Below are 15,294 nucleotides of genomic sequence, written 5' to 3'. Positions count from 1 at the left end.
GTCACTAAACGCAATTTATTATGACCCGCAGCCGCCACTGACTGCAAGGAGCATATTGTTTTCACAGTTGGAAAAGTTTCTGCACCTTTGACCCCCACCACATTCCTGAAACCTCACCAAAATGTCCACACACCCAGAACTCGGTGAAAATTAATTTTTGGCAAAGTGAACAAACCCCGCCCTCACACGACAATGACATAACTTCATGCAAAACCGTAAAAAAATTAATGTGAAAAAAACAATGCTTAAGAAGCCAAAATATACAGAAAATACTCAAACAAAAACAAAAAACTCGTGCCCTTGACCTTATTGAATTAAAAAAAACCACACTTTTAGTACCAGCTACTAATGAAAACTCATCCGAGGGATTGTCATTGATCATCTTGTAACTTCTCCATTGGGAAACTACTGTGGAAAAAATGCTGGATTTTGAATGGCGTGGGCGTAGCGAGTTAGCAACTGTTGCAATCCTGGCTAACTTGATAATTTTTCATTGGAATGTCACAAAAAGCCTATGCATGTATTATCTGGCTCAAGTTAAAAGAAACAAAATAACACACGATATGACAATGTTGAAATTGTGGGCATGGAAAACCAAAAAAAATGGTTGCAAAAAAATCAGCTGACTCAGCAAAAAAAATCTGCTGACCTAGCAAAAAAAATCTGCTGACTTAGCAAAAAAAATCTGCTGACCTAGCAAAAAAAAGTCTGCTGACTCAGCAAAAAAAATCTGCTGACCTAGCAAAAAAAATCTGCCGACTCAGCAAAAAATAAATCTGTTGACTCAGCAAAAAAAAATCGACCCAGCAAAAAAAATCTGCCGACTTAGCAAAAAAAATCTGCTGACTCAGCAAAGAAAATCTGCTGACCCAGCAAAAAAATAATAATAATAATATATGGAGAAAAAAAATGTTGAAGTTCGCTAACAAAACCAATATACTTGTGTTGGAAATATATCCAAAAGGAAGTTTTGAAATTATTAGGACATGGCCACATGACCTACAACTTGGCGGCCATTTTGTGTGTGAAAATCTGAAATTTGGCGAATTTCACATTTCTGAAAACAATTTTCTGAAAACAATTTTCCTTCCAAGGTTGCCAGTTTAAGAGGTTAAGTCTACAACAATCCCTGTAGTTCTGTCGACCTTTGACCTTGGCTGCCATCTTGAATGTGGGGAAAATTTGGGGAAAATTTTGCTGCAATTAGAAGTTTTAGATTTTAAACGGCGTGCGCGCGGTGAGCTCACAAAAGTTGTGTTCTTCTACGTATTACTCGCAGATTTTTTAATGGAATATTGTAAACATTGAATGTCTTGATCACTGACAAGAGCTGAGTAAAATGATATAACACAGAATATAAGCATATTAGAATGTGGGTGTGGTTAGCAAATAATTGCTGTTGCTAAGGAAATGCAAAAGTTTACTTTTGTTGATTCTACTGAAACTTACATAGATCTGTCCGGTATCCCATGGTGATCAAAACATAAACTAGTTGCTATGGAGATAAAACAAACAGAAAAGCCGCCATTTTGAAAATAGGGATTTTTCCATCTATTTGTCGCATTCAGCTTAGATCAGCTTTACAGACAGAGAAAGTGGGGAGTCAGGGGTGTGTAATGGCAAATTTTTAAATTCAATGTAGCCACTGCATATCTTATCATGTGAGAAAGATATAAACATGTATCAGAAAGTTTGGACTCAATAGAAAGGCACTTTGTGGTGTTCGTTCAACCACCATTCCTGATGAAAGCTTGTTTTATTGCAGTGTGAGCAATTACCATGTCCTTGCATGTGAACCGTCTTTGTTAAGCCTCGGTAGGGGTGGGCCAAGAGCACCGCTCCCTCATGGGGGAGATAGGCAGGAGTCAGGAAATGAGTCGTGAGTTGAGAGCACTTACAGTGAGTGAGTGCATTTGGCACGGCTGCAGCAGCCGCTGCCGCTTTCATTCACGGGTCATTTCAGACTTCAGCTCGGTGGCCTTCCAAGCTGCAGGTTTTTTTTTATTTTGCTGAGTCAGAACAGAGAGAAAAAAGTCATAACTCTTGGAGGACAGTGCAGGTGGGGAACATCTTCACTACTGCAGCAGCTCTTTCCGTCCCATGAAATACATTATTCAGTTTCTTTTCCTTGAAACATCTGCACACAATAATATCTGCAGCGTCACAAGAGCCTTCAAGAGCAAAAATTGCCAGATTTTCACCTGCACCGGCACTGAAAAACAATGAGTTGATAGTGAGTTTTTTCTCCTCGTCATCAGCCGGCTTTGAGTGTGAGGCAGGATGTGTTCAGCAGCAGAAAGGAGCAGCTGCTGAGCAAAATGCCAGTCGGTGCTTCATGCACATTGAAGGAAAGCGAAGCGTTCTGAATGAGATCATTTGGAGCCAAATTCAGCACAGTGACAAGTTACAGGAACTTTTTTTTTCACTCAGTGATGCTTTGATTTCCTGCGTTGTAGAACAGGTGTGCACAAATTACGGCCCACGGGCCGGATCAGGCCCACATCCACATTTGACCCGGCCCCCACACACTATCTGAAACGATGATTGAGATCCACATCGAACGTGACTTTTTATTCCACCGTTCTGGAGTCTGAACTATGATGGGGAGATGAAAGCCTGTTTATTGATTTTATAGGGATTCACCTTAAAAAAAATCTTTATTATTATTAATTTTCTTTTGTATTTTTTTTTTGGATGTCTATAGCTCTACAGCTCTTTCAGCTATAAATATGTTTATGCTAGCTTTATCGACTGTTTTGGCAATTACTAAAGATTTTTATGCTAATTTGGAGTTTAGCTAATATTTTAGCAACATGCTAGCTGTTTTGGCTAATTTAGGGTTTTTTTATTCTTTAGGCTAATTTAGAGTTTAGCTAATATTTTAGCTACATGCTAGCTGTTTTGGCTAATTTAGGTTTTTTTTTCAAATTTTTATGCTAATTTGGAGTTTAGCTAATATTTTAGCCACAGGCTAGCCCTTTTGGCTAATTTAGGTTTTTTTATTTTATTTTTTAGGCTAATTTGGAGTTTAGCTAATATTTTAGCTACATGCTAACTGTTTTGGCTAATTTAGGTTTTTTTCAAATTTTTATGCTAATTTGGAGTTTAGCTAATATTTCAGCCACAGGCTAGCCCTTTTGGCTAATTTAGGTTTTTTTAATTCTTTAGGCTAATTTGGAGTTTAGCTAATATTTTAGCTACATGCTAGCTGTTTTGGCTAATTTAGTTTTTTTTTTTCAATTTTTTAGGCTAATTTGGAGTTTAGCTAATATTTTAGCCACAGGCTAGCCGTTTTGGCTAATCTAGTTTTTTTTTTTTATTCTTTAAGCTAATTTGGAGTTTAGCTAATATTTTAACAAAATGCTAGCTGCTTTGGCTAATTTAGTTTTTGTTTTCAATTTTCGGGACTAATTTGGAGCTTAGCAAAACTTTGATCTTTATACTAGCTGTTTTGGCTGAATTACACATTTTACCAGTTTATTAGGCTGACTTGGCACTTAGCAAATATTTCAGCTACATGCTCGATGTTTTGGCTATTAACATTTTTATTCTGTTTTTTAGGCTAATTTGGCATTTCGCTAATATTTTAGCTAGCTATCAGCTTCAACATTTTCAGCTATTAGCTTCAGCCATTTCAGCTATCAACTTTATGATTTTCAGCTATTAGCTTTAGCAGTTTTAGTTATCAATTTCAGCATTTTCAGCTAATAGCACTAGCATGCATTCTCAGCTGCCACTTTTAGCTTACATGCTAGTTACACGCAGTTAATGCTATATATCTAGCTGTTTTAAATGATTTAGTATGATTTTATTCTATGAAGATTACAGAAATGAATTATTTAAAATTTGACTATGTGTGGCTTTCTGGGAAAACCATAATTTTTTATGTTTAGGCTGTGATTGTTATATTTTTTCTGTTAGCCTACAAACCGACCTCGGCCCTCTATCAGAGAAGAAAACAGTTATGTTGCCCTCACTAATAAAAGTTTGGGGACCCCTGATTTAGAGGGTCAGATTGACTACACAATAAAACGACGCAGCCATTGTTTGTGTTTCATCTCAGATCTGGAAGGATCGATAGTTTTGTGATTCTGACCTTGGATCCATCCAAGCTTAAAGTTCAGAAAACTGTCCAACAAATCTGCTTAGCACACGGGCAGTAGCAGTTTAACTAGTTTGAAATGTGGAGCGTCTGTATCAGTGATTTACCGCCACACGCGTCAGTGGTTCTTTATATGTGGAACCACGTCGGATCAGGGAGGAAATGTTTTATTAAAGCCTGGAGATGATATCTGTTTATTCAGATCCTTTTTCCCCTTAGAAAGTGTTTCCTCATATAAGGAATCACATTTAAACAAAAATATCGCCTTCCTGAACTTGTCGACAGCAAAAGGAGTTCATTCAGAGCCAACACTTGATAATGTCTGAAGACAGGATCCATATATCTGTCGAATTGAGAAATAAATCCCACCCAACGTGCCGGTGAGTCACAGGCAGATCCCATTTCGGAGGCATCAAAAGCTGCTGAATTGCAGATGAATGGTCTTGAGTCAAAGGCTATTTGCATAACTGGGAGAGAGTAATGCTGACTCTTGCTGGAACACAGACAGATGGCTTTAATCCCATTAAGTGATGGAAATTGTGGGGATAGAGTAGCAACTGATCTGCAGCAAAGCATGAAGCTCTTTTATGTTCGGCGCGCTGAACCTGGCTGCAAAACCCTGCAGGGGCGATCATAAAGGTGACTTATGCGTTACCAATCAAATTGGAATGGAGTCAGGGGGTCAGCCGGGCTGATTGCGTCTCTGGAGGCCGCTGGCTGCTCATCACGATGCAGCTGAATGGCCCGTTTCTTGTGTGGCGTGTGGAGTAATTACATGAAATGGTTGCGTTTCCACATCAAGGACGGTTAGACGGCAGGAAAACCGGAGAGATTATGTAAATTACCAACATCAGAATGGCCTCAGAGGAGCGGCGTCCTTTCTGTGAATGAAGGTCTTTGCGATTAAACCCCGTGGAACTGTTTCAATCCGAAGGATTCATAAACACCTTCCAGTCAGTTAGAACGCCGCACGTCTGTGTTTGCATGATTTCACAAAGGTGATTTGTCGATAATTAGGAACTTCTATGAGTCAAACATGGTGTAATATCTGACTTTGAAAAGGACGTGCGTCACGCCTCCAAAAAAATGATCACTTTACAGCGGAATGCCTGGTATTAATCTTGAAGAACATTTCTGCTCTGCCCGGCTGGAGAAGATCTATTGCCCCATTCATCCATCTTTACGACATTTAGTGACACTAATTCAGCATTTTTGTCTGTCTTTTCACACAAGCCAGCTTGTAAGGTTTTGATCTTTCATTCTGTCTTTTTATGGTTCTTGTAGCTGGATTTGAACAGGGAAATGAGGTTTTGGACATTAGATCTTCAGTGTAAACCAACAATGACAAAATACACAAACTTTATATGCACAAAAGTAATTTAGAGTTAAAAAGTCCAACTTTTCTGGACCACAACAATTCACTTTGGCCTTGTTCCCCCTTCAGATTCTTATTCTTTTATACCAATTATGACTTTTTTTTGCTATTTAATTTTGAGATAATCAGATTAAATTGGTTCATGGGTGGAGAAGAAGATACAAAATGACGTTTGTAGAAACATCTAAAGGTTAACACAGTTTTTTACCATATTTTGTCATGAATAGAATAGAATAGAATAGAACATACTTTATTAATCCCTTTGGAAGTCCTCAGGGAAATTCAGGAAATTCAGATGACATCAGTTGCTTGGTAATAAAGACTGATTAAAAGTGCCAAGAACATTGCAAGAACATAAAAACATTTGATCAATGGTTTAAAAAAAAATCAAAACAATCTGACTTGGTAACAGTGGTAATATTTCCTCGCAAGATTAGATACAAAGCTGGCAAGTGCACTAAAACAATCTGATTTATCCTTTTTTTAATTTTCAAAATATTTTAAAGTTTTAAAAACATTATAGGCTATATTTATTCCTTTTTTAAAATCTGAATTGTTATCTTAATTGTTTTTGCAGAAGAAAAAACCCACTGTATAGAACTTTGGTCAATGTTTTTTTGCCGTGTAGTTAACCATCCTACCACTAGGGGCAGTAGAAAATCTTATCTTGCTCATTTTAAAATGGATGCTGCCATAAAGTCTTTTGGAGGGAAAAGTTTAGCCAATTTTCAAAACTTCATGATGTGAATAGCTCATTTATTCTTATTTTTTGCTAAATGGCTACTTTCTGTATTAAAAAAATGCAAAATTAGCTGATAATTAATTTGATAACATTCATTTATGCATAATTAAGTATTATTTAACTATTAAATAATGTGTTACTAGACATTATTATGTGTCTTATTTAGCGCACTAGTAGCAGTTTACTATTCAACCTTACCTAATGCATAAAAATCATTAATTAAAGTGTCCCAAAGCAATTGCTTAGTGTTAAAAGCATCAAGAACATATTAGTTAACATATATGCAAAGCCTTAATAATCTCAGCAATCTAAGTAATCGTTGGTGTTTTGGAGTTTGGAAGCAGAAAGTAATGTTTACTCAATGATTTTAGCCTTACTTATGTTATTAAAGGGTACCTAATTATAAACTGTTACCATTAATGCCGTTACACCATGTTAGAAATGTGTAGATCAAATTTGAGCGGGGTAATAAAGGGCATTCGTGTCAATATTTTTGCATAAATCAACATTAACAAATCATCTGATGTATCATAACTGATTGACTATTCTTTATTTTTTATTTAATTCTCCATACTTATTCTTGGTGCAGTGCGATTCATGTGTTGTCCTTCCGGAGATTGAGAGACTCCAGGTGGACTTTCTGTGCTCCTGTCCTAGCCGTGGACCGCGCCTCTGGCTCGTCTAGTTCTCCATACTTATTCTTGGTGCAGTGGGATTCATGTGTTGTCCTTCCGGAGATGGAGAGACTCCAGGTGGATCGTCTGTGCTCCTGTCCTTGCCCGTGGACCGCGCCTCTGGCTCGTCTAGTTCTCCATACCTCGTTTTGGTGCAGTGGGATTCATGTGTTGTCCTTCCAGAGATGGAGAGACTCCAGGTGGATCGTCTGTGCTCCTGTCCTTAGCCGTGGACCGCGCCTCTGGCTCGTCTAGTGCCCCCAGCTGTCCCCTAGTTCCATCTAGATCACAGGTGTTGAACTCCAGGTCTTGAGGGTCGGTGTCCTACATGTTTTCCAACCAACCTATCATTGAAGCTCCTTACTGGCCAAGCCCACCTGATCCTGGTAATCAGCAGCAGATAAGGCTGGGTTTCTGGAAAACCAGCAGGATTTGAGGCCTAGAGTTTGACACCCCTGATCTAGATAAAGAATCGTCTGTGCTCCTGTTATTAGCAGTGGACCTCGCCTCTGGCTCGTCTAGTTCTCCATATCTCGTTTTGGTGCAGTGTGATTCATGTGTTGTCCTTCCTTCCCACTGCCCTCCGAGGAAGCGGGAGAGATTCCAGGTGGCTTGTCTGTGCTCCTGTCCTTGTCCATGGACCTCGCCACTGGCTCATCTTCATGTGGACATCCCAGAGGTTTCTTATTTTTTTGGTACCAGAATCTATTTTTTTAGTAGTTTCCCCATTACTAAGAAGAAGGGACTAAGAGCAGGGATGCCTCATTTAATTTAGTCTGATTAGCTTAGTTTAGTAATCAACAATTGTTTATATTTTATGTTTTTGGACAAGTCCATTGAGACAACACATTTGTGTTGTGTAATTGGGCTATATAAATAATATATTTATATATTTTTAAAAAATGAATTTTCTATCTTTACAGTGTTAAAAATTCTACTATTAACTTTTGTGCAATCAGATCTGCTGTAAAAAAGAGACATATTTCTATAAATAAAGTCATTTTCAATAGATGCAGCAGTGACAGCATCCCCAAACAGAGTAGAGAGCATCTTTGAATACTGAAAAAAGACTCTTTAACGGATGAATCATGTCACCATTGATCAATGGCAAACGTTACTACATCCAAATGAGGGAAGTCAGCTTCCAGCCCTTAATTTGAAAGGATAAGTCTGTGGAGTCCATCTGCCATTCTGTATAAATCCCTCTAGAGAGCAAAACTGAAATAAAAGAAGCCTTTTTGGATATGAGATGATGTCTAAGAACGGCATATGTCTCCCCCTGCTGATGAAACACGGATCTGCAAAATTCAATTCACTCTTTAAAATAGACTTTTTAATAATTTTTTTAGACCAGTCAATCTTCAACTGACATGATTTCGCTTTACAAAATTTTCAAATGCTGTATCATAAATACATGGCAGTCTCATATATATACTTTTTTTTTGTCCATGCACACTTCAAAGGTCCCTTGCTATTGTAAGAATAAATTTGAACTAAAAACGTGGCAAACATCTGCAAAATTCAAAGGAGCTTAACATACAATCGCCTCCATCTGTACATAAAAAGGCCGCTTTGGTGAAGAAGCTAATAATAATGATCTTGATCTTACATTGCAATTGAGATACTCGTGAAATATCAATCTTATGATGAATCCACAGTGAAAATGTAAAATAAAATTGATATTTTTAAATAAAAAAAGAAAGAAGAGAAGTGCATTTACCAAAATAAAAGAGCAGGTATGGAGTGTGGTGGGTCAGACAGTCGTTTTGGTCGGGAAAGCTGTGTAAAAATAAACAGGAAGACTTGGAAATCGTCTTTTTGTGCTTCTATCGTCCCTTCTTTCTGAACCTCATGCTCTCTAGCTTTGTTCATAATCTCTACAAGCTGCACAAAAATCCATCTTTAGCTTCACTGCCAGTCTGCATCGTTGTCATCCTCGGCCTCGGATGTGTCTTCCTGACTGCTGAGCTCGGCCATCTGCATCCATCCGTTACCGCCCAGATGTCTCGCTGCAGCGGCGGTGGCGGCGGCAGAGGCCGCTGCCTTCCTGGCTTGAGCCTGAGCGGCGGCGGCGTGCTCCTCCTCCTCTTTCTGACGCAGCGCCGCCGCCTTCTTCTCCTGCTCGGCGTGACTTTTCATGTGGGCACTGCGACTCTTGACTTTGGAAAACACCCTGAAAGGATTCAGGTTTGGCAGAATTAGAGTCAAACGAAGCATCACTGAGTTCTAACAGTTATTCAACATACCTGCCACATTTCTTGCACGGAAACACTGCGTTGGGATCCTGAGGAGGTTTTGGCGGCGGTTTGGCTTTCTTCGCTGTGGGTTCGGCCCGATTTCTGGGCGACACTGTAAAACTTTGAGGCTCCTTTTTTATGGCTTCTGGCTCTTTGAACACCAACACCGTCCCTGCCTAAGAAAATGAAATAAAACATTGCTATTTGTCATTATCTTTAAAAGGCAACTTTGATGGTATTTGCGTTTTTGTGGAGTTTTGTGGCATTTATCTCATGATGGGAGGACGTATATAAAGAAAATTAAGCTTAAAGGGTGACCAAACAGGGAAGTTGGAGGCTGACTCCGCCCACAGCCGAAATGTGAAACTCCAGTCAGAGGGGCGGGGCTTGGGGGCAGGACTGTTATCATTACTGGAGCAGCAGATCATGACGTGAAATTTCTGAAATGATGTGGGAGTTAAATGGTTTGATCAATCGCTAAATTCACGTGTAATACCTGAATTCAACCTGTAGGGGGAGCGCAGGAATAAAAAAAATGTATTTTACTTTGTCAAAAATTTTAAGAGAATCTGGCTACAGAGAAAAAATATGGCCCCCGAAAATTCAAAAGCATTGAAAGCATTGTTTTAAGCTTTCGACCTTTCTCCCCGTTTTTTTGCCGTTTTTTTTCTCAGACACTCTCTGTCATGGAAGAAAAAAAACAAAAAAAAAACAAAGCGGCATTTCTCCTGCTCAGATGAGCTGATTCACTCGGAAAAAAATGGCCTTTTAAAATATAATTTCTGAAAGGGTTTCCCAAAGTTTAAGAAAATTTCCGCTAAAGTTACGAAATTTCTGCTTCCGCTTACAGACTGACTCTGGCGCCATCTTGCGTGTGACCAGAGGTCCCTCAAAAATTTGGCAAAAACCAACAGACCACACTTTTAGAGCCCCATTTATACAGATTAACAGCCAAACAAAAAAAAGGTGGCCAATAAGAACCAGATTTGAAAAGGATGTTTTTGGTTTATCCACTTATAGATGACTAATCAATGTTTTTCTAATCTGAGCACCAGCATGTAAAGTGTGTGAAGATTTGGGTGAAGGAAAGGGCGGGCGGGGTTGCTCTGTCCCATCAATCACAACTCAAAAACATAAAATTTCTAACGAATGCAGAACTAATTCCTAGAAAATGACAGTTTTTTTTGGCTAAAAACGACATAATTCTAATTGAAAGACCGCTGGGTTGTAGTTGTACTTACATAGTCGTGAACCCGGAGCGACCGAGCCACCGTGCTCTCATGGCTTTCATACGACTTTTCTTTCTGCTCTTCATCCTCCTCCTCTTCCTGAGTCTCTTTTGGAAGCTGTGAGCTCTGTAATCACACCCGACACGTTCAGGTTCACCGAGTTCTCGCTCGATTTTTATTCCCCCGTGACTTCGTGTCACCTTTAAACCACTTTGTTATCTCGGTGGTTTTTGTCAGGAAAAAATCAAATGTGTGAGTCTGACTTCACAGTTAAACTGTAGATAATTTTCTAGATCCTAAATAAAAAAAAAGAGTTTACCTTAACCTCCACCACAGCCTCTGAGTGCTTTCCTGTGGGGGAATCTGGAGGGCCGAAGGTTAGGATGCTGTTACGACCGATCTTCACCTGCTTCTTGTACGTATAGTAGAACTCCACACACTGAGCCACAGTCTTAGTCCGGACCTTCAGAAAGAGCAAGAAGTGAGTAAAGTCAGTAAATTCTGTCATGACTCTATGAGGGAGCTTCTATTGGTTATGGGTTATATGTGAATAAAAAAATGGTGAAAGAAACATCCACAAATCAAATAATTCTTCATAATTTTATAGAATAATTAAAAAATAAAAAAACAGACCTGGAAAAACAAATGATACATGACTGACTGTATGGATATTTTAAGCTTTAAATATGTAATTAGTTAATAGGAGATTAAAATAGCATCCTAAATGTGGTTCTAATGAGGAAAACATGACTAAATGGAGGGATGGAGAGTATAAATGGCAACCTAAAAGTCAGGATCGATGTTCAAAGACACCAGAACTTTAGCTTTAGTGCAGGGGTGTCGAACTCAATCGCATAAGGGGCCAAAATCCAAAACACACCTTAGGGGGCGGGCCGAACAGGATAAACACTAATTGAACACTCTAAATCTAATTTTAAAACCTTAAAACCGTAAGTTTGTAACATAATTATAAACTAGATATATAGATTTACCTCCAATAATGTTAGTGTGAATGATGTAGGATGAATTTGGCCGCTGAAGATGCTGAAATTGATAGCTAAAAAATGCTGAAGCTAAAATATTAGCGAAATGCTAAATTAGCTTAAAAAATGAAAAAAAACTCAGGTTAGCCAAAACAGCCAACATGTTGCTGTAAAATAGCTAAACTTCAAAATATCCTAAAAAAAATCAGAAATTTCAGTACTTCCCACAATTGGTTTGACAGAATAGTTTTATGGTGGGTGCTCATCCTGACACAACCATGTATCTCATTGCAGCGCCTGGTAAACGAACCCCGATTCCCCATTAGGGCTGCCACAATTAGTCGCCTAATCGACTATTAAAATCATCAACGACTAATTAAATAGTAGATTAGTCGTTACTTTATATTATATGGAGTCGGAGTGTAGTAAAGTTGAAAGTTACCATGACATTATGCTAACTTTTTGGACTACTTTGGCATTTATTAAGGTTTTTTAGGCTATTTTAGCTAATATTTCGGCTACATGCTACTTATTTTTTGTGCTTAAATTAGGCTTTTTTCAGTTTTTTTTAGGTAATTTCGCATTTAACTAATATTGTAGCTGGATATCAGCTACCAGCTTCGGCGATGTCAGCTATCAGCTTCAGCGTTTTCAGCTATCAGCTTCAGCGTTTTCAGCTATTAGCTTCAGTGATTTCAGCCATTAGCTTCAGCGATTTCAGCTATTAGCTTCAGTGATTTCAGCTATAAGCTTCAGCGATTTCAGCAATTAGCTTTAGCGTTTTCAGCTATTAGCTTCAGTGATTTCAGCTATCAGCTTCAGCGATTTCAGCTATCAGCTTCAGCGATTTCAGCTATCAGCGATTTCAGCTATCAGCTTCAGCGTTTTCAGCTATCAGCTTCAGCGATTTCAGCTATCAGCTTCAGCGTTTTCAGCTATTAGCTTCAGTGATTTCAGCTATTAGCTTCAGCGATTTCAGATATTAGGTTCAGCGTTTTCAGCTATTAGCTTCAGCGATTTCAGCAATCAGCTTCAGCGTTTTCAGCTATTAGCTTCAGTGATTTCAGCTATTAGCTTCAGCGATTTCAGCTATCAGCTTCAGCATTTTCAGGTATTAGCTTCAGCGATTTCAGCTATTAGCTTCAGCGATTTCAGCTATCAGCTTCAGCATTTTCAGGTATAAGCTTCAGCGATTTCAGCTATCAGTTTCAGCGTTTTCAGCTATTAGCTTCAGTGATTTCAGCTATTAGCTTCAACGTTTTTAGCTTTCAATTTCAGCATTTTCAGCACTAGTACCTTCAGCAGCCAAATTCAGCTTACAGCATTCACTCTAGCATTATCACAGGTATATCTAATATATATAATAAATCTAATTTTTGGTTCATTTAAAGCTAATGATGTTTAAGATGTGTGTTTTACATCCAGGTTGCACATGACCTGATTAGTCGACTAATCGGAAAAATAATCTGTGATTAGTCGACTAATAAAATATTTGTTTTTGGCAGCCTGATTCCCCATGTGGCTGTCTTTCATTTAGTTAACTGAGCCACCCAGCCACTTATTTACGTGAAAGTACAGGTGTAGGAAAAAATCGATTTGGCGATATATCGCGATATGCCATTCGGCGATACTTATATCGATTGAAAATGCTGACAAGAAGATATTTAATTAATTATGTATTAGCTTCCTTCAGCATTTTATTCTTGTTTTCCACTTAAAACTCCCAAATAAATATTTCTTAATTTACCGAAATAAAAGCAGAATGAATTTGCTTTGGTAAAATGACTTGTACATGAGAAACGGTTGCAGTGCGGCATTATATTATTCAGGTAGTTTTTGTCGTTAAAATAGTTGTGAAAAACTGTTCTGGTACAGTCTTGGGATGTAATGGGATACGCACCATATTGTGAGGTATTGACAGACTTTTGCCAATACACACTCCAGTGTCAAAGGTTTGAAACAAAAGAGAAAAGTGTCAAAATGTTGATGTCTGCTTTAAAAGTGTATAAAGTTCATGTAGTGAGGGGTTTTACAGCCTTAAAACATCTATAATTATTGTAAAAAATAAATAAAGTTGACTACTTTGCAGATTTCACCTTCCGCGGGTTAATTTTAGAACTGTGAAGTTGTGAAACACGGAGGAGGTAGCGCTATGGTTTGGGAATGTAATCTCCGATTGGTTAATTTTTGATGAAATAAATCATTGAGAGTGGGACTAACACTTTGATCCACTTCAGTACACGGCTAGAGAACACAAATAAGAACAGAGTTTTCTCAACACAGACTTCCTACCACAAAGAGGATGTGACTTTTTCAGCTTTTTCTAGTTTTTTTGGAACTTCTGCAAAGTTTTACACAATTTTCCTGTTTGCAAAAAATCCATTAATACCATAAGAGTATGTTTTCTCTTAAGTTACTCTTTAATCTTTTCTTTTGAGATTTTTTATAACACTTACCAGCGTCTGCACCAGGAAGAAGTCCTTCCTGTAGGCAGAGATCCCTTTATTGAAGTAACGCTTCTCCTCCCTCGTCCATCTGTCTGAGCCTGTAAGGAAAACAGATGATGAGTCTAAACACTTCAACCAGACAGGAAGTAAGGGAAGTGAGTTGATGGCAGAGATGTGCCGTTTCTGCACCTGAGTAGTGATAATTTTTCAGATGATGGCCATCGGGGAAAATCGGCTCCTGAAGCATCAAACGTTCCAGTGTTACCTAAAAAAATGACATTCAAAGGAGTAAAGTTTCCACGACGGAATATAACGGAGATCATATCTGCAAAATCAATTTACTCACGAGAAAATTGCCTCCACTTTCATGTAAACAGTGTAAAACCAGCTCCTGATTGGTCCCTCCTCCTTCCAAAACACTCGAACAAGCTAGATTCATAAAGTGCTCCACTGCAAAAAATAAAAATGAAACGAGAAAAAACGCTTGAACATCAGAGTAAGGCGAAATAAACGTCAAATAGAACAAAGAAATTACACATATGGGTTTAAATTATCCAAGAAGGTCAGATTCTCTCCTTAAATAATAAAGCAGGACCCTAAAAAAATAATAAAAAAGAAACTAAAATGATTTAAAAGAAAACTGAGCTGAAAATAACATAAATAGTGAAGCACGGTGGTGGTTCCATAATGGTCTGGTATAGTAGCAGAAAATGAAGTGTCCAGAAAGAAAATGTGAAAGAAAAAGATGTTCTAGCAACAGAAATGCAGGTTTGAGATGATTGTTAACCAAAGGACGTTCAAGAACTGGTAGGAGCATCACAAGGAGATGACAGAGGAATACTAGACACGGTCGAGAAGCTTCTAACTGGAGGAGAAAAAGAACCAGATTGAATGAAAGTACGTTTTATTTGGAAAGTTTCAGTCTGGAGGAGGGGTCACAAAACCCAAGCTGGTTGGAGATCAGCAAGAAGTTTCCACAGTCAGTGGTGGTTTGGCTGCCATGTCATTGTGTTGGTTCACTTGGTTCTCTGAGGTTCATACCAGACAGGAAATTCTAGAGCCCTTCTTGGAGCTTCTGCTCATCTCGTGTATGGAGAAGCTGCTTTTATTTTCTAGCTGAACTTAAGTAACCTACTGCAAACTGTGCTCGACTACCCAGAGAGGTCTAATGACCTGAACCTAAAATCTATGTATTGCTGTCAAGAGGATATATATATGAAGTTTAAAAAAAATTGGCATTTGTGCTTAAAAATATCCCTTTTTAATTGGTTTAGACCAGGATTTCCCAAACTTTTTCTTGTGAGGGCCACATAACTGTTTTCTTCTCTGATGGGAGGCCGGGAATAGTTTGTAGGCTAACAGAAAAAGTGTAACAATCACAGCCTAAACGTAAAGATTTATGGTTTTCCAGAAAGCCACACATAGAAAAATTTTTAATAATTCATTTCTGTGATCTTCATAGAAAAATAAAACAAAAACATTTTAAAAACTAGATTTATAGCATT

The 15,294-nt window shown here is 38.3% G+C and overlaps 1 protein-coding gene across 4 annotated transcripts in view; it reads right to left on the bottom strand.

Moving 5' to 3' along the window:
• Positions 1–8,199: 8,199 nt before the first annotated feature.
• Positions 8,200–15,294, bottom strand: part of mideasa (mitotic deacetylase associated SANT domain protein a) — a 16,141-nt gene continuing 9,046 nt past the window's right edge. For all 4 annotated transcript variants that reach the window (XM_024291595.2, XM_036210536.1, XM_024291594.2 and 1 more), the window contains exons 7-13: positions 14,136–14,239; positions 13,979–14,054; positions 13,799–13,887; positions 10,679–10,822; positions 10,372–10,485; positions 9,140–9,306; positions 8,200–9,066 (exon numbers count right to left, since the gene is read on the bottom strand). In XM_024291595.2, the coding sequence (XP_024147363.1) occupies positions 8,802–9,066; positions 9,140–9,306; positions 10,372–10,485; positions 10,679–10,822; positions 13,799–13,887; positions 13,979–14,054; positions 14,136–14,239 (959 nt within the window). In that variant the 3' untranslated portion in view covers positions 8,200–8,801. The remainder of the gene's footprint in view (positions 9,067–9,139; positions 9,307–10,371; positions 10,486–10,678; positions 10,823–13,798; positions 13,888–13,978; positions 14,055–14,135; positions 14,240–15,294) is intronic.

The sequence above is a fragment of the Oryzias melastigma genome, linkage group LG24 (genome assembly GCF_002922805.2).
Source record: "Oryzias melastigma strain HK-1 linkage group LG24, ASM292280v2, whole genome shotgun sequence".
Lineage (NCBI taxonomy): Eukaryota > Metazoa > Chordata > Actinopteri > Beloniformes > Adrianichthyidae > Oryzias > Oryzias melastigma.
Note: the sequence above shows the minus strand (reverse complement) of the source record. Positions and strands in the feature narration are given on the sequence as shown.